Consider the following 22,774-nt stretch of genomic DNA (forward strand, 5'->3'; position numbering starts at 1 on the left):
CGTATCATGTCATGAATTAGACGGGGGAGGATCACGCACATCGCGGCCCCTTGAACTCTATATATGTATGGGGGTTCTATATATCTACATGGTTTCTATTCGCTGACCTTCAGCGTTTCAATACATAGCTCTTACAGCGCTGCCAGACCCACGCTGTCCCTCACATCGGGCGCTTCCAGAGTCCCATGTCAGCAAAACAATAGCGCCAACTACCAGGTTGGCTGCCCTTTTAGACCTTCTATTGCTATCCCGGAGACTTGTTTCCCTGGTATCACTGGCACAATGCAAACAAACCATCTAACCACCGGCCAATGCGCTGTTCTGCCCTGCCCTGCCCGGTTACAAACCAACGCCCAGTGCTTGAAACCCAGACCATCGCCGAATGCATTCGCTGACTTGCGATCCGCATGAACCTGAGATCCGAATAGAAAAAAAACACCGTCCCTAGCACTCTAGAAACCCGTCCCCTTAGGTCGTCAACCGCCTCCATATTCGCTGCTGCGCTCACATCACGAGACACTCGCGGTCAGGCACACCCTCCTTTTCCTTACCCGCATTTTTGGCCTTCCCTTTCCCTTTCTCCTTTTTCTCCTCCCGGTCGCGGGTTTTGGATTTGTTCCTGGCCCTCTCCTCCTTTTTGTTGTGGTCGAAGGGATGCTGCTCCTTGTCTTTGTCCTTCCCACCGGCAGCTTCCTCTCCGTCTGCCGCGAGCCCCCCCTGTTCGATTGCTGATGCTTCTGAATTTGCCGCAGTACCGTTGGAGCCGCTCTCCCTGCTCTGTCTGCCAAAGCCGAATCTCGACATAGTAAGGCTTATTCGGCCCTCGCTTGCTTGGCTCGTGGGTCGAGACTTGCTAGCGCCAGTCTTGAACATCGCCGCTGCCCGCGAAAGCCGCGCTCCGGTACTCTCTTCCTGGGGGGTGGCGACCGGCGAGACGGCCTCGGAACTGACGGCAGAGTTGACATGCAGTGGGGGCTCAGAGAACGTGACGCTTCCGGCTCGTGAGCTGTTTATTTGATTGGCAAGTGAGCGCAGGTCGTCTTCGAAACTTAACCGCTGCGGCCGTTCAATTTCGGAACTGAGACGAATACGTGGGGCGGTGTGGGCGAGAGTCGCTGCCGGATCGAAATAGCCACTAGCCGACCTCGAGATTTGGCCCGCATCGGACACCGCTTCGGCGGTCGGTGTCCCGGGGCCAGTTGTTGTTGATTCAACGTAGCATGGAGGTTCTGTAACAGATCCATCGGTCGATGCGCTTGTTACGTCCACCATCGGCACGATCTGGTAGATCAAGACGTAGGGCATTTCTTCCTGGCGCCGCAGACACTCCTGAATGTCGTCTACGGGCTCAACCCGCCTCTCGACCGCTAGGTCGTCAAACCTGACCCATTGGGGTTCTTCGTAATCCGGAGGTGGGTCATGATCGTGCCTCCTGTTATCCGTTAAAAGTTTGGGCGCGACCCGAGCGTAGGCGATGTAATGCCCGCTGTGAATTGATTCGCCTCGGTGACAGATGGCTGACTGCAAAACTAACTTGTACCCTTGACTTAGGCCGTTGGGGTCTTGGCCTTCTTTGGCATCGTCAACGACCATAAAGTGCGGGAGACGGAGGCTATCGGGAATATCGATGAAAGTGTTTAGTCGGATAGGCACACCATTCTCTGTCATGGTGTATCTTTTCAGGCAGATGGCGACGACAGGGCGCTGATTGAAATGCCGAGCAAGCTCTATGTCGCTGCTCGGTGCGCTGCTTGAGCTCGCATTCCACGCTGCAAGAGGAGGAGTGAAGACGGCGTTAGCCTCCAAGATACCAACCAAGGGCACAACAGCACACAAGGACTCACGTATCAGTCGGTAGAACTGCCAAGCCGGAATTGTCACCGCTTTAACCACATTTGATCCCGTCCGCCTGGCTCGCTGAAGAAGACTGCTTGTTTCAGGGTCTGTGGCGGGGCCATTCGAATCTTTCCCATCCACCACAAAGCGCTGTATGATGCTCGTTGACCTTGTCCTGGAGGATGCGACGGCATCGGACATCGAGGCGGAGACTGGTGATTGCACAATCTCTCCGTGAGTTGTCCACCGCCGCTGTAGCTGCGTGTTTTCCTTTTCGGCACGCGGAGTCTCGTCCCCATCTGCAGGGACCATCCGGATCGTGTTCTCCGGACTCAGTGTCGGCTTATCAGCGGCCTTATTTTCCTCAAGACTATCGCGTAGAACGTCAACTTTGTTGTTGAAGTATGCCTCCATGCAGTCCTCGAGTTTGATGCCCTTTCCTTCAGTATCGGGAGGTACTGGGAGGTTGAGGCACCTCTCATGGACGACCTTGTGATCATCGGCATCCCCTTTTCCTTGATGGAACAGGTCCACTTGAAGGGCGAGGAGGGGTAATTGAAGTGCATCAGCAATGAAGGCAAATGCTTCGGAAGTGTCCTGTTGCTCAAGAAGCGCGGCGTCTTTCCAGCCACACTCGGCTAAGGCAAGCTGTATGTGTTCCGTCTGCGAGAGCTCCGGTCAGCATGGAGCGGTAAGTAAAAGGAGGGAGCGCGTCGAACCATATCGGTGTGAATCAGCTTGCCGCTTCTGAGCATGTTGACCCATAACCTCAGCAAAGCGGCCAGCTTCCTTTGGGGCTCTCCTTCCAAGTCATTCTTCAGCATAGACTCGAATGCCGTAAGGTGGGCGAACATGGCGAACAGCAAAGAGTCGAGATAACACGTTACGTTCCCCCTGTTCTCGGCGCCGAGCATTTCGACATTGGGGTCGTATGGCTGTATTATCCCCGAAAACGCCTGCTGCTGGAGCTGAAGAAGCTCGACGGCCTTCTCGACGTTTCCCTTCGCGTAGCCTGAACGAAGCGATAGTCGGATGATGTCCTTGGTGACGGTGTGGTAGCCGAGTTCCTCCAAGCGCTTGGCTATGACCTCAACCTGTGTGTATGGTATTAATATCGCGACACTGGACTGCCAATTTTCTCCGCGCCCGTACCTTCGCCGATTCTTTTTCTACCTCTTCCTTTTCCCTCTGCGACTGTTTTCCAGAATCCGACTTGAAGATAGAAAGCCATGATTCGGCAGTCAGCGGCCGTACCTAGCGAATTGTTAGCGAGGAGAATTCCTGTTTCTTGGTAACAAAAGAAGAGGGAAGATGTTCTGGTAGGTTTCGTCCACGCACTTTACCGCCATCTTCGGATGACTTATTGCGGCGATGGCCGTTCTTCTCCCGTACGCTGCGAAACTTCTTCGGCATGAGGGAGCTGGCCGCCTTCATCATCTCCATCCTCGCTAATGACGGGTCATTGAATGGATAGACAACCCAAGGCGCAGCCCTCCAAGTCACGACATGAAGATGCGTAGGCGGCACGGAGGCATGATCCAAAGAGTCAGGGTGGTCTCGCGATTTGGGGCCAATGGCAAGACAGCTGATCGGAACAGAACAATACAATAGATATGAATCCGGGACGGTTGTCGGAAAGCAGGAGACGACGAGCAACGAAGCGCAGTGTTGGGCAATCAAGTCCGCCGTAAGAGTGGGGAGCTGAACCTAATTCTGGTACGCCTGGGCGTTGCAAGAGGGGTGGGTATGAGGGGCACTTAAGGCAAGCTCGCGAGATAGGCGGGACGGCCGTGGTTTGCAGGCTGCAAGCCGACAAGATCTCGTTAAGTGATCTTTCGAAGCCTGTTCGTGTCAACGTGCGTCAGGGCAACATCGGGCCGTCTAGAGTTCATCGCTAGCGACGAGCGCGTGGGAGGTCAAATGCGACGGTTTCGCGAACAACGGGGGGAAGCTCCGGCCAGTGATCAGGCAAGGACGCGCAGCCAACGAAATTGGGAACGGGCAAGGAGGGGCCCGAGGACGTGGTCTGCCACGACTCCGCCACGCCAATGGAACGTGGAAGCGCCCGCCCCAACAGAAAACTGGGTGCCAAATGGGTGGACATAACTAGTTACTTTCCTTTCCAAACATCGAAAGGAGCCAGATTTTCTGTACTCTGTCCTGATCATGATGACTCTTCTTCTTTGAAATACCCATTTTCCCTCGCTTTATTATCGGTCTTCTTCCTTTTTCTTCGACTCTGGTATTCTTAAAACCTCTCTGTTGTTCGCTTATCTGATTCCTTTCAACATTTTGCATCAACACTAGTAGGCCAACGTGGTCATTTGCCTGAGAAGTCACCCCTGTAGAGGGGCCCGGAGAAATTACGAGCTTAGGCAGTTCGGGTTCATGTCCTGACCTCAACACATGACTGACCCTTTCGAGTAGGGAATAGTCATATTCTCCCACCGGATTCGCAGGATTACAATTTGGTTATTTGTCGCATGGCGTCTCACGGATTATGCCTGGGTGAAATATGTTGCGTCCAGGACGCAAGGAGGGGGATTTCCAGTGTCTCCGTAGATACGGAGGACGTCCCTGGGTACCCTCATAAGTACAGTACATAATAAGTAGGTGGGTGTTTGATGAGAGTATGTACTCCGTACATACATCCATACGTAGCCCACCAGGCACCTCGACGTAAATCTGTACAAGCTGTCAGGGCTTAGTTATCCGTACACCCTGTTCGTCCTCTCAAGGTTGCATCAAACTTAACCACGTTTTGATTTTGAAGCTGCAGTGCGTTCCTTCACCTGCGCCCCACACCCCTACCTCTTCCTCCCCCGCCAGTGACTCCCAAGGCCACGCGCTCCGCACCTGTTATTGGGTCTGGGACCAGGCTGACGTCCCCGATGACTTTCAGCGTTGTACTCTGGATGGGTGCTGCATCCACAATGGTGTTGTTCTTACGTCGGCTTCAGACTCAGTGGAACGAGTGGTATTCATTCGTTGGTGTTGGCGGCTTGGAACATCACGAAACGCTCGGCATGCCTCAGCACCTGGACCCTGCGGGCCGGAGGCGCCAAAGGCGACCTTACCCTATTGGATCGACCTCCGCTAGAGGATCCGCGGGCCCTCCAAAGTCCGGGCCGGGTCCTGGGTCCAGTTCCTGGTCTGGATGCTGCGTTTCGGCAACGACCTCCTGTGTGCCCACAAGTACTCCGTACGGATTACTTACACCTCTTCCAGCATTATTAATCCTAGTGCGATACATGCCCCACTTTTTTCAATTCTTTTGCAAGCCACTTACACAATTCTCACACCATGTCACTCTCCTTATAATTTTCTATATGAAGGTACTTACAGATAAAATCCCCAGGTTGACAGCCAAGTCAGCAAGGGATATCCTTTCGAGTATAGGAATCTAGGTCCTATAGTGGCCAGCTCGAAGCCCAGATTTGAGCCCTATTTATAATGTATGGCACTGGATGAAGGATTGGCTTGAACATCGCTACGATGTTCAATCGCTGAGCCTTACAGGGCTTCGACTGGCTGTTCTGGAGGCGTGGGAGGCAGTGCCCCCCGAGTTTCTTCAGTGCCTGGCACACTCAATGCCCCGACGGCTTGAAAACCAGGAGGGAGAGACTGGGTATTGATACTTCTGTCTTATAGAAATTTGTATTGTGTTAGTTGTACCTAGACTTCTTGGCTACTTTTCTGATTTGCGTTAGTTGTGGGGCATGTATCGCACTAGTTAGGATTAATAATGCTGGAAGAGGTGTACTATAGTAAGAGCCGGCGTTGGCTACAGAATAACTAGTCTTTGTGTCCAAACTGTGTATGTATGAGTTGCATTGCAGGCTCACTCCCCCCCAGCACGAGTACGCACGGGGCCGGATCGTCAGCGCACCAGGCCGCGCAATGCTTCAATTATTCATTGACCTCCGCAGGTAGCAAGCGAGGCAGCTGAGCAGCCTGACAACCTGGTATGTCGCGCAGGTTGCCCAGAGATACCGAGTTGTGCGGCCGCTCCTCCCATTGTTTGCTATTATCCAACCACAGTTTAGGCTAGACTTCGCATGCAACTACCGGATACCGAGGTACGTTACCTACACTACCGATCTCAGATCTCAGAGGCGCATCCCCCAACGGTAGTTTCTGGTACGGAGTAAAGAGAGGCTGGCAACCTGGACTCGAGAGGGAGCGTAAGCCGATGAAAATTTGTTAAAACGCCGTTCCTAGAACCCTAGGATGGGAGACGGAAGAACCAAATCTCTACGCGGTAGGAAATTCAGGTAAGGTAACGTACTTTTCCATGCGCGATGGGTGTCAACCTGAAATGGTACGTTTTCGCTGTATGCCAACCCCGTTACAGCGCAGGTAGCGTAGTGTGCTCCCAAGCACTTGGTTCAAGCCACCTCCGCATTTTCGTAAGCCACACAGGGCTTGGCGCTCCGCACCGCTAAGTCGTAGCGGCGCCCACCGTAGCCCGGGGACCGATGGACCTCGGCATGGGGCGGGTAATCGCACCAGCGACGGGCGAGGGTCGTCCGAGGCATTGATTGATTCAAACAACATCATATACCCATACACCCAGGTCTCTCCTCCATTTTGAGAGCGGGTTTCAATTCAATCCATCATAGAAAAAACAGACACAAAACAGACATCCACAATTTCACAATGTCCGCCAAGATCCCCATCGCCGTAAGGAGAATCCCGTTCTTGTCGCCTTCACCAGATTCAGGTCATTGTCGGCTAATACGTGGGTTCAAGGTCCGCGATCGCGTGAGTGAGCGGGCGAAGAAGACGTTGGACATTGTTGCCAAATTTGTCGAAGAAGACTGCATTCCGTATGTCGACAGTGAACATCACACGTCTCCTATGATGCACGTTTGTCTAATAATGCCTGGCCAGCGCCGATCCCGTTTTTGAAGCGCAGATTGGTGTCGGTGACGCGAGATGGCATGCCCATCCGCCAATTCTCGAGGACCTCAAGAAGAAGGCGAGGTCCCTCGGCCTGTGGAACATGTTTTTGCCCAAGGGCCACTACAAGGAGTCCCCTGGCTGGACGAACCTCGAGTATGGCCTGATGGCTGAGTGGCTGGGAAAGTCGAGGGTCGCGTCCGAGGCGGTCAACTGTGCGGCCCCGGACACGGGCAACATGGAGGTGCTGGCTAAGTATGGCAACGATGCGCAGAAAGCCAAGTGGCTGAAGCCGCTGATGGAGGGCGAGATCCGCTCGGCATTCTTGATGACGGAGCCCCAGGTCGCCTCATCTGATGCCCGCAATATCGAGCTAAGGATGGAGCGGGACGGCGACCACTACGTCCTGAACGGACAGGTACGGACGCAGCCTATCTTCGGGACCGTACTCACCTCGGCAGGCTGACACTGGGTGATAGAAATGGTGGTCGAGCGGGGCCGGCGACCCGCGCTGCAAGGTCTACATCGTGATGGGCAAGAGCAATCCCAACAACAAGGACCCCTACAAGCAGCAGTCCGTCATTATCGTGCCGGCAGATACCCCCGGCATCACCATCCACCGCATGCTGTCGGTGTACGGATACGACGATGCCCCTCACGGGCACGGCCACATCAGCTTCCACAACGTCCGCGTGCCGGCGAGCAACCTCGTCCTCGGCGAGGGCCGCGGCTTCGAGATCATCCAGGGCCGGCTGGGTCCCGGGCGTATCCACCACGCGATGCGGACGATTGGCGCGGCCGAGCGGGCTCTGGAGTGGATGCTCATGCGCATCAACGACCCCCGCAAGACGACGTTCGGCAAGCAGCTGCGCGAGCACGGCGTCATCCTGGAGTGGGTCGCCAAGTCGCGCATCGAGATCGACGCGGCCCGGCTCGTCGTCCTCAACGCCGCCATCAAGATGGACGAGCAAGGGCCCAAGGCCGCGATCACCGAGATCGCCGAGGCCAAGGTGCTCGTGCCGCAGACGGCGCTGACCGTCATCGACCGGGCAGTCCAGGCGTTCGGCGGAGCGGGTGTCAGCCAGGACACGCCGCTGGCCAGCATGTGGGCAGGCATCAGGACGTTGCGGCTGGCGGACGGGCCCGACGAGGTGCACCTGCAGCAGATGGGCCGGAACGAGAACAGGCGCGGCAAGGAGGTGGCCGCCAAGATTGCCGCGCAAAAGGCAAAGTCCGAGCAGCTGATGAAGCAGTACGGCGCAACGCGGACCGAGATCGGGTCCAACATTAAGCGGTCCGCCTGAACACTAAGTGTAGGTGTCTAGCTCTGACAACTCAATATACAATCTACCTCTTCTCTTTATGTCCCTTTTCCCTTTTTTTTTTTTGGGGGGGGGGGGGAAATATGACACTGCCTATGATACTGCAGCCCTTGGTCCACCGATGTTCGGCATGCATTGCGTTGTGTATTCCGTACTGCGTATGCATTCTCTCCTTGTTGTACTCAGTACGGATTAACTAGTTTGTTTGATTTCGTCCTGTTTGGGGTTACTCGGAGCCCATGACGTCTACCCCCTGGCCGTTTACCCGCCAAGGCACAGGGGGTGGTGGGGTTGCTGTGGGATCTTTGCCACCATGGCCCAGCCGTTGCCCGGCCGATGCTGCCTAAACCGGAAATGTGTTTTCCTACTCTTTTTTTCTGCCGCGCCCCTCAGTCATGCAACAACCACATTCCTGGAACAAAATTTAAGTCTGCAAGCAGTACCGACCCATTTCTCATCTGTCCTTCCCACACGCAACAACTCGCAATCACAAGAAAAAAAAACAGCTCCCTCTCCCATCTTGCTTCGCACGAGACAGCAAACTCTAGGCCGACTCTGGCATCCTCGCCCATACATACATCCAACAACAATGTCTTCCTCTACCGTGCTCGCCGCTCGAGACGTCAACACGTCGATGCCTGCTCAAGGAAACGCCGCTTTCGAGATCGACGCAAACACCAAGCCCAACATCATGAGCATGGAGCACCACCGCCAGGTCTTCCAGTCCAAGATGGAGCAGGGGGGCGAGTACGTGACGACGACAAGCTCGCCGCAGACGATCACCTAGCGCTGACATCTGCTTTTTTTTTTTTTTTTTTTTTAGGAACAAGACCTTTGTTTCCCCCTCGGATAACATCATGAGCCCTTGCACCGCGAAGCTGTCCGCCTTTCGCAGCAAGCAGGTCGGCAAGTACGTGCAGCCCCCCTCTCCCCCTCCCCCCACCACTTTCCCGGCCTTTTTTCTCTTCTCAGAGCCTTTCATCTCCTTTTCTCTCCATCTTTCTCTTTCAGGTTACAAGACGAGGAGCTAACAGATGATTGCGCGTTATAGAGTCAAGCCAAAGTCGCTCTTCGCCCAGGCGTCAGCTAAGAGACTTGAGGCCGAGGGCGTCAGCAACGGAGGCGCGCTCTTCGGCAGTAAGCCGGCTGCCGCGCCCGCACGAGATGCCAACCCCTTCGGCAACTGAGCCCCGCTATTTTGGCTCTTCCTCCCTTCTTCTTTCTTTCTTCCTTCTCCTCAGTTCGACCACCCAGTCTGCGATGTTTTCACTACACGTCGTCGGGACATGGGGCATCTCGGCTGAAGCCTAGTTCTGGTTCCTCTTAATCCCTTTTCTATTTGTTTTCTTTGTTCCGTTTCTTTTGATTTCGCATAGAAGGACGATCGGGCTGTCGAGGGAAGGAGGAAACGATATGGTTGGTCTACCACGGTGGCGTTTCGGATGTTCTCTTGTTTTCGTTTTTGTTCTTGTCTTGTAATTGATATGGGAACCTCTTGTTATTGGGGGGATCAGGACGAGGCTTGTTACGACTGGGCATGACAGCTGGCAAACATAGGCAAAACGAATGAAATATCGCTATCATCACCAAGTTCTTCATTCCGCACAAACATGGATGTGGGTCGGGTGAATAATCGTTCATTTCCATCTTCACCGGAACTACGCTTTCCACCCGCTGACGATGTACACGACGTCCTCGTCTGCAACCACATGCCCTAACCCTACCCTCTGGGGGACATGCCTCGCGCTGGCGCCCCAGACCAAGGCGTACTTGAAGGTGTCCTTGAGCGAGCGGTGGATGCGGTCGCAGACGTCCTCGATGGTGCTGTTGTTCCGCACGATGAGGGCCTCGTTGAAGTCCGGGTCGACGCCTTTGCGCTTGGTGTAGATGCGGATCAGGTTTAGTTCCTTCCAGCAGCGGTCGACGACGTCCTGAATGCCCAGGTCTAGCTCGCAGCTCATGACCACCGTGTTCGGCTCCCGCGCCAGCTTATCGAGGAATTCGATCGAGACGCTGTCGATCTTGTTGTAGACGTACAGGCACTTGATGTACTTGCGGTGGTCCTTCATGATGACGTCGATCAGGTCGTCGACCGTGCAGTTCTCGTCGCGCACAAGCACCTCGCAGTTGAGAAGCTTGTAGTCCCGGAGGATATTCATGATCATCTTCTCGTCAAGGCCCTTGGGTGGCGACTGGAAGGTGATCTTCATGCCGCCGGCTTTCTTGGGCTTGAGGTAGATGTTTCTGCGATTGGCATGTGAGACAGAGTGCTCGCCGAGGGATGGATTCAGTCATGGCCAGGCTTACGGTGGCTCGCGATTCAGCCGGATCCCTACTGCCTCCAATTCGGCTTCCAACAACGCCCTCTGCTCTGCCCTCTTTGTCGCATCGAGCACCATGAGAATGAGATCGCTAGTCTTTGCCGCCGAGATAACCTGCCGCCCTCTCCCTTTGCCTTCCGCCGCACCCTCGATGATTCCAGGCAAGTCGAGCAGCTGGATCTCGGCCCCGCCATATTCGAGTACACCAGGGATGGCGGTCAGGGTTGTGAAGGCGTAAGAGGCGACTTCAGACTTGGTCTTGGTCACCTTGGAGAGAAACGTCGACTTGCCCACGGACGGGAACCCAACTAGAGCTATCCGTGCATCGCCGCTCTTGCTCACGTCGAAGCCCGTGCCTCCACCGCCCCCTGATCCCGGTCCTGGTTCCAGCAACTGAGCGCGAAGGCGAGCAAGCTTTCTTCATGCCGTTAGCCCTTAGTAGTCAAAGAAAGGCGGCACTGGCCACTTACTCACCCTTTTAACAGACCCAAATGATACTCTAGCGTAGCTGTGTCAGCAAGACTGTCCCAAAACCAGCTCTCCAGTTCGAGGCAAACGCAATGCCGTGCGTACCGGTTGCCTTATTTTCTGTAATACATGTTAGCCGAGAATCTCACTGAACCGGGATGCTGGCAATGGAACAGACTTTGGGTCCTCCTCATCTCCTCCTCGATCCTGTGCATGTCAGTCGAGGTTCCATTACATGTATTCGGACTCGAGAAGAGATGCACCTACTCCTTGATCTTCTCCGTAATGTTCACCATCTTGAATATTCAGGGCGAATTTGCCCTAGTAGGTCTCAGTACCTAATGGGTGATGGGAAAGGAACGAATATCAGAGGCCAATATCAGACGGGCTTGGGACTTGTAGCTCGAATGAATCCTAGCAGTAGATGGGAACCCCACGTTTTGAGGTGGCAGAATTCCGAGGGGCAGGCGGGGCACCGCCGGCAGGAATCGTTCAGGAAACCTCACCGCTTTCAGGGACCCGCCGGAATCCAGCGGGTGGGTGCATACATCAGGTTACACTACTACGGAGTAGTAAGTCCGGATTACGTATGTATGTATGTACATAACGTTACAGGTTGGTAAAGTTACCTGCAGTACATGCCCAGACGCTAACTGTTCCGTCACAGCTTGTTGGATCCCGTGTGTACGGAGTAATCCGTACCGCGAATGAAATCCGTACAGTACTATACATAACGTTACTAAAGTTGCACCCCTGGCGATTACCTGCGCTGCAACGCTCTACACTAAGTGCACGACTACGGTTGCTGACTCAGCTGCCTTGACCCGAGATCCCGTTCGCGTTCCCGGGCCGAGGCCGCCTCCGTAACGACTACAAACGGCGCCGGCGACGGAGGCCGGATGGCGTCGCCCATTCTACTTCGTTCACATCCTATTGCAGAACCCCTTCCACGCATTCGCGATGGAGATGCATTTTCGGCGCCACGATCCCGTCCCCTGTTCGCGCGGTCGTTTGGGGGCGGTCGTCAAGGATGCGAACCAACTGCGTCCGACTCCTCGAGGCTCGGTGCTGGCTCGCTCATGCCGTCGCAGTCTCCCTCCTCTCTCCTCCCCCCAACCACGGAATCCTCCCTCCTCTCTTACTCATCATCCTTCCTACTCCTAACGCCCTCCATAGCTCTGGCTCACCATGACGGTACAACAACAGTTACGCTTCTCCGAGGTGGATCAGGAAAGCGTCAAGACGCTCCTCCGGGATTACTTGGACAGTTCCATAGAGGAGGAGGGCGCCATTGGTAAACCGATCAACAACAACTGAACAACCATCACCCACCATGCCGCAAGGACAAAAGCCAGAGCTCGACCTGAACAGTCCGTAACAGAACATAACTGTAAGCAACAGCACACCAGTTGCCAACCCACTATCAGGGAATGCTTAGAACAGGTGTACTTGGCGGACTGTTGATTTTCGAAGCAAAGTCTACAAGCGCTGCAAACCTCCATATCATCGTGGATCACTTGGCAGCAATCTGAGACCTCAGCAGTGACAGTAACTGATTATGTTTTTATCTTGTTATTCTAGTTCGATTTAGATAATAGTTATAGTCATTTCCCGCACGCCGAGCAACCGCGAAATCGCCCTCCTCACCCACTGACCCAACCCGCTCCGAAAACTCCAACGCGTTCCGCACAATCACGACACTGTTATGCCTAGCAAAGACAACATTCTTCTCGCCTGCCCGCTCAATAATTCCGCAGATTATGCCCCTCATCTTCGAAAACCAGTCGTAAGGCACAAAGAAATGGCGGAGATAGGTCGCCCCAGGCTTCTCAATCTCGGCAGAGCAGACCCAAGAATGTATGTCAACGAAAATAAACTTGTCGTCGCTTACACCTATAATGTGGATGATCTTGTCCACAAGGTCGGCGTCAATCGGTGATGTAGAAGGGTTTGGGTGTTTCGGTGACGGCGATGAAGCGTTTGGCAGCCGGAAAAGAGAAGTATCGACAACGGTGATGTCGCGGGTATGTTGGTGGCCCTCTTGCTCAGAGAAGTCGACCAGAAGTTTGCGCCCTTTAAAACAAGGAAAGATCCGTTTAACTTGTAACTCTGCTCGGCTGAACCCCTGTGCTGCTTGGAGACTGACTGAGGTTGTTTCTGACCAATCCTCCCAAGCGAATACCCGGACAATGGGCCCGTCTATGCAAATCAGGTGGTCTGGTGACTGTGGATGGTCAATCCACATCCGCAGGCGATGACGAGTTGAACTGATTCGACCCTCCTCCTGCTGGCCGTCAATGCTCCACAGATGGTCGGTATCCCGTGTGCATAACACGAATTTTCCTGACGCCTGGTTGACGTGAAGCTGAATGATAGCCTTGACGCAGCCTACCCGGGTTTGGAACAACATCTCGACGATGTTCCAGCCGTTGCTCGGGTGCTTACCGAGCTTCCACGCCGTGACTGTGTTGGAGGCATCGATGCATATGAGAACTTGCCCCTCATCCCACCACCCGAGCATGCGAGTGAGGCACTGCGACTTCGGTCTGTACAAATCTCTTACCTCTGCCCCGGTCTTCATGTCGTAGAGAGTGATGGAGCCGTCTTCCTTGCCGCAGATGGTGAACTCACCTCGCGGGTGTATGACCATGGTACTGATAACGACCGAGTACCCAACTGCCGCCGTTTCTTCGATGCCCAGACCGGTGGGCGTGGCCTGGCTTGAAGTGTCTGCCCCCGAGTCCTTGAGGAGAACAGTGGGCTCCCAGATGTTGCACTCCGAGGCCCGGATGTCGAGGAACCGCAGACCGTCACGGCTGAAGGCCAAATGTTTGATACTGCACGACACGGATTTGATGCGATAGATAACCCGCAGTGTCTCGAAGTCGTAGACTTGAATCGTCCCGAAGCCATCCGCCCCGACGACAAGTCGACCATCTGGACTAGCCGCGAGAGTATGGGTGTTGGCACGGAAGCAGGCGATGACCTCGTCCCGCAATGGATCTAGCAGCATGATATCGCCATCCTGGTATGCCACAACAAGCCTTGGAATGTCTTCATTGGGATTGAAAACGAGGTCGTTGGCGAAATAGGGTCCCGTGACGCCATCCGTGGACCCTTTGCCACAGAAGCGGTAAAATGAATCTTCCTCGAGGTCCCAGAGTGTGATGGGTCGGCCGCGATATGCCACGGCCATCATTCTGTGGCCACGTGAAATGGACACAGCACACGGAGGATACGCTGGCTCTGCATCGTCTTCGTCAACTGAGTCGTACCAGCGCCGGCTCGGCAACACGGACCCGTCTGCCATACTCCATGTTGAGATATGGCACGCTGTATCTGGCGCCAGCAGTACGTCTCCCTCAAAGGAGAGCGACATGAGGGGTTTCGCAAGTGCGAAACTATGGATCAATTCGCCGCTTCGAACACTCCACACGCAGATTTTCCGGCGGCCGGCCGATGCCAGCAGTTCGCTTTGAGCATCGAACTCTAAAAGCCTGACGGCTTCCGGGTGTTCAAGAGTCATGTATTCCTGACAGGAGATGGTGTGATACAGCGTGATCGCCCCCGTGTTGAGGGCGACGGCAAAGAGGTCGTCACCGTGGCACACCGCCGTGGTCTGTCCCCGATGAAAGTTGAGGCACACAAGCCGATCGTCCCATTGGGTGTTATGGAGACCGGCAATCGTAAGTTTTTGGCCGGGGCTCGCAGCTTTGTAGACAGCTGACTCGGTAGGGCAGAATGGCAGGACGACCCAGTGTATCGCAGAGGGAGACGCGAGGATGGCGTCGCCAAACCTGGCCGCGATTCGCACGAGATTCGTTGACCAACTTCTCATGGTTCTCGTCTCCTTGCCGAGAGGAGGTCGGATTGCCGCAGCCGCAGCGAGGTACTTCTCTAAGTTCTTCGCGGTGCGAATCAGAGGGCTGAGGTTCTGTTTCCGGGCGATAACCTCGATCCATGACAAAACGTTCGCACCAAAAAATTTGTGTGCCGAGAGACAAAGGTCGACGTTGTTAGGATCAGAGAGCGCGAGATGGTCAGAGAAAGCTTCACAGGCATAGCCTACGAATGGGGGTTTTGGCGATGATGTGGTCGGGCCGGGTCCACGTCTGCGGGTTCGCGGCGGTCTCATCTCTTTGCTGGCGAGGGCGGCAAAACATGTCGTTGCAAGGTGAGTGTGTGCAGCCATGTTGTTGATAGCGAATTCGGATTGCAGTTTCCCGCTCAACAGGAACTCTCTGGCGGTCTCATGGACCATGTGGACAACTCCAGCTTTGTCCACCTGGACAAGCTGCCCACAAAGGGCCAGAATGCTCTCCTTAAGATTCGGGAACTCGTCCTTCATCTCAAGGACCAAGGCGCCATTGAGTTCCTGGATAGTCAAAGGTCGAACCGCACATGCAGCCCATGTCAGGATCGCTTTCGCCAAGGCTTTGTTTTCGGACATCCTCGACATCGACTCCAAAATCTCGAGGTAGAGCGGTTCCATCTCATGAGGAATCTCGTCCAGGACTTTGTTGATCTGTTCTTTTCCGTGTGCCGAAGTCATCCGGCTAAGGACCAGGGCGGACCACACGAAACACCCCTTTGACTTTACCAAGATCTTCGCTCCGAGGGCAGTCCGATCTCGTTCGTCCCGAATGGCCCAAGACTGCATCATTGTCTGGATCAGCGTGGTCATGTCAGCGAGGGTGTCTGACGACGAAAGTCGTTCGCAGTAGGTCCGTCCGTCATTGACGTGCAAGAGTTGCATATGGCTCTCCAACTCCGCCAACTCCCTGCTTGTGATGAAGACCCGCAGAGAGGTGACTCCTTCCAGTTTCGACAACAAGAAAGACAAGGCTGAGCCATCGCTGATGCATTCATCGAGTCCGTCAATGACCCAGTAGTGTCCCGGAGTTGATGGAGCGACAGCCAGGGCACCGGCTTCGAACAGCTTGCGCCAAAGGCTCCGGACATCGTCCTTGTCGATTCTGACGTCCTCATCCCGCATACGAAGGAGCTTCTCCAGAACGCGGGGGTCTGCCAACGCCATCTGAAAAGCAAGAGAGCGGAGGCAGTTGCTAAGCCGCGTCTTGGATTTATCGCCACGTTTGAAGAAGAAATAGCTGCACTGCTGCGAGGCTCTCTGGAGGTGGCCAATGACATGGCCGGCCAAAACGGACTTGCCTCCACCTGGCTGGCCACGGAGCCAAAAAATAGTTGGACCGTGGGAGGAGAAGTCCTGCCACCGAGTGAATTGTTGGCGGGACATAAACCAGTCGCAGGTCCCGGGCACCCGGATATCCTGAAGGGCGATGAGGTCATTTTCGGGGGAATCGGGGACCATCAAGTACTGTTCCAATCCCTTGAGCTGGTCCCGTTGCTGCTTTTCCCTCGACTGCAGCCGGACATTTTCGATGTCCCGAATCGTAGTAGCGAAAGAATTGCAGAGTATCCGATAGTTCGGATCCGTGGGCGAAGCGAATTTGCAGATGGAACGGTGGTCAGCATCCATGGGCGTCTGTCGCTCCTCGCGGTATCCAAGTGTCGCAGACTCGCGATCGACAATAAGCGCACTGAACATCCCCACCGACGTCTTTCGCATCTCGTAAAACGACCACAGCTGGACGTCGCCCGAGTATTGCCGGAATTCGTCATTGATGGACTGATTGTTTAATGACCCTCGCTCAAGGTCGGCAATGTAGGCATGAGAGGGACCAGCCACGCCGAGGATGTTGTTGAGAAGTTGCGCAGAGTCAGAGCCTCGATGGGGTGTGGCAAGGAAATATATCGTGTGGAACCGCTTTGCTATTGACCGGTACAGTACATCCTGCCGGGCAAGAATGTACGCCTATCAATGTGTCAGGGGATCACTCCCTGATGAGCGAGAGGGTGAGTTCTGTCTCACCTTCTTGATGACCAAGCCTCCCATGCTATGGCCAACTAGCACAAGGGGCGTCTGCCAAAAGTTAGCTCAAGCCCACACCAGAAAGGCCTTCCATGGACGACTTACTTCAGCCTCAGCCAGCAGCGGGGACGTGCTCAGCTCGCTGAGCAGCCCCTTGCCGAAGTCGTGGACATTGCAGATGTCCAGCTTTCGCTTCGTCCAGTCGCAGCTGTAGCCATAGGTGTGGATTCGCACTCTTTGGAAAGCGGGCTCGAGGGGGAGCCAATGTTGCGGCCAAAAGTGGTTGGGAGAGTGTGTCTTGCTCCATGTTTTCTTGGAGCCGCCGCCGAGCCCATGAACGAAGATGAAGTCCGCCGCGGGCTCCTCGACGGGAGAGTAGAGCAGGTTCAGGCCCAAGGGGCCGACGGTGTCATCGGCGGCATTGCTCGCAAGGGCGGAGGTAGTGGTGGTGAGACTCGTGCCACTCGTGGAAGTACGGGATGGTTGGGTTAGGACAACGGCGGTCGCATCGACTGAGCTCGTTGCAGGGCTGGCGGTGGCTCTCCTCCGAAGGAACTTCTTCCCAAACTGCGCGTGTGGAGCATGGAGGTTAGTGGAACGCAAAACAACGTCGCTAATACCAAGCGAATGAGGAGGACAATATGAATCAAGAGCCCACGAACCATAGTGTTGGGCCGATCCAGTCTCCTCAACCACCATCAGCGAAAATCCGCATCGTGACTCTGGTCAGGCTCCAGCGCTTCATTCGGCACGTGGTTCCAGGGTAATGAGCGCAGGCGAAGGAGCGTCGAAGCTTGACTAAAACTGTCGGTGCCAGCCAGCAAAAGAAGCTTAGAGCAACTCGCTCTCGTCAAAGGATATGCTTGGCCAGACCGGGGACTGGGACTCGTAGATGAGAACTGGGCTCAGATTGTGCGAGTGCGCGGGGTGTGCGGCAAGGTTGGGTAAAGCGCGCCGAACGACGCGGCATGGGCGCAGAAACCACCTGCTGTGCAAGCGCATACCCAAACCGGGTAGTGGCTGGGTCGACCAGCCAAGCGCCTCGGACAGCCTGGGGTGCCATTCTGGGTGTCAGTCTGGGATTGAGACTTGAAGCGGCACAAAATGGGGGACTTGCAGCTGAACCCAGGAAATAACCCCGCAGTGTGTTATTGATACAGTCCGTTGTCTACGGACGCGTCCATCATGTAAGGTTAGATAAGATAAGCCCTGTGGATCCTGGCAAACGGTGGGTTCTTTGTTCCCATCCTCTACTTATACCAGAGCCAGCGTCCAGGATCAAACAGAAGAAGAGACATCGAACTTTTGAACTATCTTGATTTTACTACAACCTTCTTCCATCAGTTATTGTAAGTCCAAGGACGGGAAGGAGCCAGAAGTGCATACCTTCCGATATTCAAGAGATGTGGTCCAGCCTCCTCCGCCGCTCCTACCTCAACTTTAAATGTAAAAACAGGCCCATCCGTTTCTGGAACCCACACAACTGCAAAACTCATTTCCACTCTCTAACGCAACCCCTTCAGCCACTAACAACATGGCCACCGCCCATCCAGTCATCCAGGCCGGTGACCACAAAGCGTACTTGGAGTATGCTCTATCGTAGGCCGAGAAATCGCCGTCCAAGCCAACAAACTTCCGCGTCGGCGCCCTCGTGCTCGACGTCGACACCAACACCATTCTGGCGACGGGATATACGCTCGAACTTGAGGGCAACATACACGCCGAGCAGTGCTGCTTCATGAAGCTCGCCAAGGAACACAATGTCGCCGAGGACCAGCTAGGCCCCCTACTGCCTAAGAACAGCGTCCTCTACACCACTATGGAGCCCTGCAACAAACGACTTAGCGGGAACCTGCCATGTACTGAGCGGATTCTGAACCTCAAAGGCGTAATCAAGACTGTCTATGTTAGTGTTCTCGAACCAGAGAAGTTTGTTAGGCAGAACGAGGGCAGGAAAAAGCTAGAGGATGTAGGCATCAAGGTCGAGCTCGTGGGGGGCTTGGAGGACCGCATCCTCGCGGTGGCAACGGCGGGGCACGAACAGAAGGGGGAGGTTTGAGCGGTAAAGAGGGCTGCCTCTGTGCGACTGCAAAGATCAATCTCAGTTCGAACCACTGAAGCACGCAGTTCCACAGCGTGTATTGGGACCTTGCCCGTGGATGAATCCCGCGTGCAAGCAATATTGGCCACCGTGCAATCACACCAGCAAGTTGTGGTGGTTGATCCCGCGACCGGCCTGTGGGGTGTTACGGCGGCGTCGTCAAGCGAACCAGCTGTTGAGACGATGCGGCAGCCTGCTGGGAATTCACCGCGCGCCTGGCGGCGTTTCACGAAACCGGTTCCTCGCCCAACGGCAAGTTCGGGTTTCACATTACCACGTGCGTGGGCAACTTGCCGCAGTATTGTGGGTGGGAAGACAGCTGGGAGGTGTTCTTCTCCAAGAGCCTGAAACAGGCTCTCGAGCATGAGATCGCTGCCCAGGGGCCGGATCCTGAGATTGACAGGCTTGCGCCTATCATATTTGAGACGGTCATTCCCCGGTTACTGCGGCCACTGGAAACGGAGGGCCGGTCGGTGAAGCCGTCGCTGGTTCATGGGGATTTGTGGTATGCTAATACGGCTACTGACGCTGATACTGATGCGCCTCTTGTTTTTGATGCTTGCTGTTTTTATGCGCATAATGAGTGTGAGTGGCTCGGTCTCGACTGCAGGCGAAGCAGTTAGAGATGCTTAACGTCTATATCTTCAACTTGACCAGACGAGCTGGGTCAGTGGCGACCAGTCTGTAACAGGCTTGGGCCTGAATACGTCAAGACGTACCACTCTTACATGCGGATCTCGCCTCCTGAGGAGGACTACGAAGGGAGGCTAGACCTTTACAAACTGTGAGACACCGCGCTCTTATGCTGCACATTGTTGTCCTTGATCGTTTCAAGTTGCGGTATTGGGCCTTCACTGCTAAATAAGCTGACCGTTATGACAGACGCTTCAACACACATGTCTCGGCCTTGTTTCCCCATGATCGGAATTACAGGACTCAGTACGACAGCCATTAAACAATGCGGGTTCGACACCTGAGATATGCTGACATGTTACAGGATGCTGGGTGACATGAGGGACCTGGTTGAACGTTACGGCGTGCCGGCGTCGGACAAGGCTGCAGTGGCCGACGTACAGAGCCAGGGCGGGTTTGTACAGGCCTCGTTGTAGTCTTGGGCGGCTGGAAACAAACCATTCGGGCAGGGCAGTCCGGATCCATGGCTGAACAAATGCAGTGTGGAGTTCGATGCAGGTTCTGACCAAGCCGGCTACCATCGATGGTCGAATCTACAACGCAAGAATATACGGGTGCAGAGGAGATAGCCCCGTAGCAAGGGCGGAGATGTAGCGGGTCCTGAACCAGAAGCACTTACTCCTGGGAAAAGTTAATGAAGGTCTCTGTTTTTTTATTGTCCTTGAGTGTCTTAATCAATCTCCTGCGCTGTTGACAGCTCGAGTTCAGGTTTGGTGAGGTCGAGTCGAGCAGCTGAAAGGCGATAATGCTCTGACTCGCCGGCACGTTTGTATCTGGGAAGCTCAATCTGATCCATAGGGCTTGTTATACTGTGGACTTGGATGGGCGTCCCGGTGTAGATGAACCGTTGTTGCTTTCCCGGATGCCGTATCTGTAATGTTTACGGCTCTGTGCGGTTCCAGTCAATACCGACGTCGTCTTCAACGGCAAACCCTACCTCCACAAGCCAACCCCTATCCTGGTCAAAGACCTCAAGTTCCCCTCCGACGACCCGGTCGTAGCCAAGGTACAACACACCTATCGAGCCCTCTAAAACGCGTCTCACGCATTCGCGATGGAGATGCAATTTCGGCGCCAGGATCCTGTCCACTGTAGGGATGCGAATCAACTGCGTCCGACTCCTCGAGGCTCGGTGCTGGCCTGGCTCGCTTATGCCGTGGTGGCCTCCTTCCCATCCCTTCTAAACCCTAGAGATCCCTTCCTCTTTCCTTTCTCGTCATTCTTCCCTACTCCTAACGCCCTCCTTGGCTCTCGCTCACCATGACGGTACAACAACAGTTCCGAGTCAGATCAACTTCCGAAATATCAGAGAGCGTCTCGCTCAAGGAAAAAAGAAATAGAACAAGAATTGTGCGAGGCTTAGCAAGGTCCCTCTGAATAGGGCGGTGTCGCCTCTGCAGCAGTAAGTACAGCAGCCAAATGGTAGCTAGACAGATTGTAATATCCGTCTAACTGCTCAACGAGGCACTGTAGCTATTAATAGGGGATTGGTCGAATGAATTTATGGCTCAGGACCGGCTTAACGTTAGTTATCTAAGAACGGGAGCGACATAGATGGCGAGACCTCGGACCGTCTGTCTCATATAACTGGGATAGTGCAATGAAACGATGGAGAAACCTCCACATCGTTCGTCGCCGGTAATTCGGGCTGAAGGAAGGCATGGGTTACCACCTGGTATCTAAGGCACTCCGCAGGCAACGGCTAGGTTCAGACCACAGCCTCAGGTTTACGGCTGACAATAAAACCATCACATTCTTGCCGTTTACTTCAAGGCTCGCTACCTACCCCGCACTTGTAACCATCTCATTCCTGAGATCGAACCAATGCTGCGCCAACCTACCGACCAGGTAGTTGACTTGCTTACCTGAGTACTTTTCTACTCTAAGGTACGCGGACTTTACAGGCGCTATTACATCGATTAAACATTTGAACCGACCTTTTCTGTAGACGGGGTTCCTTTCTCCGTCTCCCTGTCTTAAACACCGCGGTGCTGTCCGAGCCCCAATTATACCGAGAGCCTCGCAGAAGCTACGTTGATGGTCCCTCATGGCTGATCACGGCCACGTATGCTATCATGCCGTTAGACATTTAAGCTTGGCTTAGAGCTCGAATTGCTAACGATTCCTAATATCCTGTGTATTAGCTTATGCTAGGCAGCCTAGCTCAAGACCCCGATCTGGAGACCTGCTCACACCGGCACGATATACTCGCAATAGCTGCTGAAGCTGACGAAGCGCTCCCTGTTCCTATGACGCTATACCACTGGTGTCCACCAACCGTCCACGCAACGACTACGGTTGTCTTGTCTCCACGTCTTTTGTCGATGGTCAAAGGCTTTACCTTTTTAGGAACATTCTTTCTGGGAGACGAACTCGATATGTCGGAGATGCTTACCAGACTTCTCACGGAACGAGGTGGAAATCCGGAACCAACGTCTCACGTACTTACAGGTCTGATAGCCGAGCTTGCTGTACCAGGCCAAGGGACATTTATGCATTTCTTCTCCTTCCCTGTATTCAGCAATAACCCATCTCATGTCTTCGGCGATGGCCTCTTCCCAGTGTGGAAGTGGGTTAAGCCCGAAAGCATTTACCGGAAGATGGGCTTTTGGGAGGCAGATCTATCTAAAGTTCTAGACCACGGGGAATGGAATGCAGGTAAAGACCTTGTGTTATTGTCAGGAGGGGTCGCCGAAGAAACATTGGGAATTATAGTAGCTGGAGACCGGAAGTTTCCGGGCCTCGGGCCGCTCTTAGCTATGCAGCGTAGGTAGTTTTGCCGGGAAATTTCTATATTGCTTTTCTCGTAGATTCTGCTTCACGGTGTGTTCGAGTGTGATTAGGCTGAGGACTGGTTGGTGGTGGAAGAAGGAAATAGATCGAGACTGGGTATAATATTGGAAATCTCAATCTGTACCTACTTATATTATCCAGAGGCTCGTGGCCTTCACGACTGCTATATTGAGCTGGTGCCAACTCTCCACGGCACCGCTCTGCACCTCCAAAACCAAACCTCCGTCTGGTCAGATGGGGAGGAGCAATGACTCAAAGTGTCCAGGGCGTCCGAGTGTTCGCGGTCACAGCAGACAAGTCCGGGCCGTTCGGACGGCAACAACGACGGATGCGAAGGCGGCGACAGTGATGTCCCCCTGGGCAGACGTAAAAGAGTCCACTTGCGTGGAAAAAGATATCCAAACTCACAAAAGAACAAAGAACCACATCTCGTCACCTAGATCCA

The 22,774-nt window shown here is 54.3% G+C and overlaps 9 protein-coding genes across 9 annotated transcripts; 5 read left to right on the plus strand and 4 right to left on the minus strand.

Moving 5' to 3' along the window:
- Positions 1-457: 457 nt before the first annotated feature.
- Positions 458-2,787, minus strand: MYCTH_2301428 (uncharacterized protein; the record flags this gene model as incomplete). Its single annotated transcript, XM_003661646.1, has 4 exons — positions 2,698-2,787; positions 2,556-2,633; positions 1,845-2,499; positions 458-1,769 (listed from the first exon to the last, which is right to left on the minus strand). Coding segments are annotated over exons 2-4 (1,951 nt in total), but the record flags the coding sequence as incomplete, so codon positions are not given.
- Positions 2,788-6,295: 3,508 nt separating this feature from the next.
- On the plus strand, positions 6,296-8,100 carry MYCTH_2301430 (uncharacterized protein). Its single transcript, XM_003661647.1, has 4 exons — positions 6,296-6,519; positions 6,589-6,665; positions 6,730-7,156; positions 7,218-8,100. The coding sequence occupies exons 1-4, from the start codon at positions 6,496-6,498 to the stop codon at positions 8,040-8,042; spliced, it is 1,353 nt and encodes a 450-aa protein (XP_003661695.1). The 5' UTR covers positions 6,296-6,495; the 3' UTR covers positions 8,043-8,100.
- A 281-nt stretch (positions 8,101-8,381) lies between these two features.
- MYCTH_2301433 (uncharacterized protein) lies at positions 8,382-8,875 on the plus strand. The gene has a single exon (XM_003661648.1). The coding sequence runs from the start codon at positions 8,650-8,652 to the stop codon at positions 8,845-8,847; it is 198 nt and encodes a 65-aa protein (XP_003661696.1). The 5' UTR covers positions 8,382-8,649; the 3' UTR covers positions 8,848-8,875.
- Positions 8,876-9,080: 205 nt separating this feature from the next.
- MYCTH_2301435 (uncharacterized protein) lies at positions 9,081-11,293 on the minus strand. The gene is made up of 6 exons (XM_003661649.1): positions 11,117-11,293; positions 11,028-11,056; positions 10,955-10,969; positions 10,856-10,880; positions 10,368-10,799; positions 9,081-10,304 (listed from the first exon to the last, which is right to left on the minus strand). Exons 1-6 carry the CDS (start codon positions 11,143-11,145, stop codon positions 9,719-9,721), a joined length of 1,116 nt encoding a protein of 371 aa, XP_003661697.1. The 5' UTR covers positions 11,146-11,293; the 3' UTR covers positions 9,081-9,718.
- A 1,068-nt stretch (positions 11,294-12,361) lies between these two features.
- On the minus strand, positions 12,362-16,798 carry MYCTH_2301437 (uncharacterized protein). Its single transcript, XM_003661650.1, has 2 exons — positions 16,743-16,798; positions 12,362-16,685 (listed from the first exon to the last, which is right to left on the minus strand). The coding sequence occupies exons 1-2, from the start codon at positions 16,764-16,766 to the stop codon at positions 12,414-12,416; spliced, it is 4,296 nt and encodes a 1,431-aa protein (XP_003661698.1). The 5' UTR covers positions 16,767-16,798; the 3' UTR covers positions 12,362-12,413.
- A 1-nt stretch (position 16,799) lies between these two features.
- MYCTH_2301440 (uncharacterized protein) lies at positions 16,800-17,460 on the minus strand. The gene is made up of 2 exons (XM_003661651.1): positions 17,405-17,460; positions 16,800-17,309 (listed from the first exon to the last, which is right to left on the minus strand). Exons 1-2 carry the CDS (start codon positions 17,405-17,407, stop codon positions 16,809-16,811), a joined length of 504 nt encoding a protein of 167 aa, XP_003661699.1. The 5' UTR covers positions 17,408-17,460; the 3' UTR covers positions 16,800-16,808.
- Positions 17,461-18,276: 816 nt separating this feature from the next.
- MYCTH_2117072 (uncharacterized protein) lies at positions 18,277-18,801 on the plus strand (the record flags this gene model as incomplete). Its single annotated transcript, XM_003661652.1, has 2 exons — positions 18,277-18,294; positions 18,346-18,801. 2 exons carry the CDS (start codon positions 18,277-18,279, stop codon positions 18,799-18,801), a joined length of 474 nt encoding a protein of 157 aa, XP_003661700.1.
- A 242-nt stretch (positions 18,802-19,043) lies between these two features.
- Positions 19,044-19,798, plus strand: MYCTH_2057810 (uncharacterized protein; the record flags this gene model as incomplete). Its single annotated transcript, XM_003661653.1, has 3 exons — positions 19,044-19,428; positions 19,501-19,627; positions 19,726-19,798. Coding segments are annotated over 3 exons (585 nt in total), but the record flags the coding sequence as incomplete, so codon positions are not given.
- Positions 19,799-21,692: 1,894 nt separating this feature from the next.
- On the plus strand, positions 21,693-22,241 carry MYCTH_2035386 (uncharacterized protein; the record flags this gene model as incomplete). Its single annotated transcript, XM_003661654.1, has 1 exon — positions 21,693-22,241. A coding segment is annotated over one exon (549 nt), but the record flags the coding sequence as incomplete, so codon positions are not given.
- Positions 22,242-22,774: the final 533 nt, after the last annotated feature.

The sequence above is a fragment of the Thermothelomyces thermophilus genome, chromosome 2 (assembly GCF_000226095.1).
Source record: "Thermothelomyces thermophilus ATCC 42464 chromosome 2, complete sequence".
In the NCBI taxonomy this organism is placed as follows: domain Eukaryota; kingdom Fungi; phylum Ascomycota; class Sordariomycetes; order Sordariales; family Chaetomiaceae; genus Thermothelomyces; species Thermothelomyces thermophilus.

Coding starts and splice junctions, on each gene's coding strand:
- MYCTH_2301433 (XM_003661648.1), top strand. CDS start 8,650: ATGTCTTCCTCTACCGTGCTCGCCGCTCGAGACGTCAACACGTCGATG.
- MYCTH_2301437 (XM_003661650.1), bottom strand. CDS start 16,766: ATGGGAGGCTTGGTCATCAAGAAG. Junction 16,686..16,742: donor GAGGCTTGGTCATCAAGAAG/GTGAGACAGAAC, acceptor ACACATTGATAG/GCGTACATTCTTGCCCGGCA.
- MYCTH_2301430 (XM_003661647.1), top strand. CDS start 6,496: ATGTCCGCCAAGATCCCCATCGCC. Junction 6,520..6,588: donor CCGCCAAGATCCCCATCGCC/GTAAGGAGAATC, acceptor CGTGGGTTCAAG/GTCCGCGATCGCGTGAGTGA. Junction 7,157..7,217: donor ACTACGTCCTGAACGGACAG/GTACGGACGCAG, acceptor ACTGGGTGATAG/AAATGGTGGTCGAGCGGGGC.
- MYCTH_2301435 (XM_003661649.1), bottom strand. CDS start 11,145: ATGGTGAACATTACGGAGAAGATCAAGGA. Junction 11,057..11,116: donor ATTACGGAGAAGATCAAGGA/GTAGGTGCATCT, acceptor TGACATGCACAG/GATCGAGGAGGAGATGAGGA. Junction 10,305..10,367: donor CGGCTGAATCGCGAGCCACC/GTAAGCCTGGCC, acceptor TGCCAATCGCAG/AAACATCTACCTCAAGCCCA.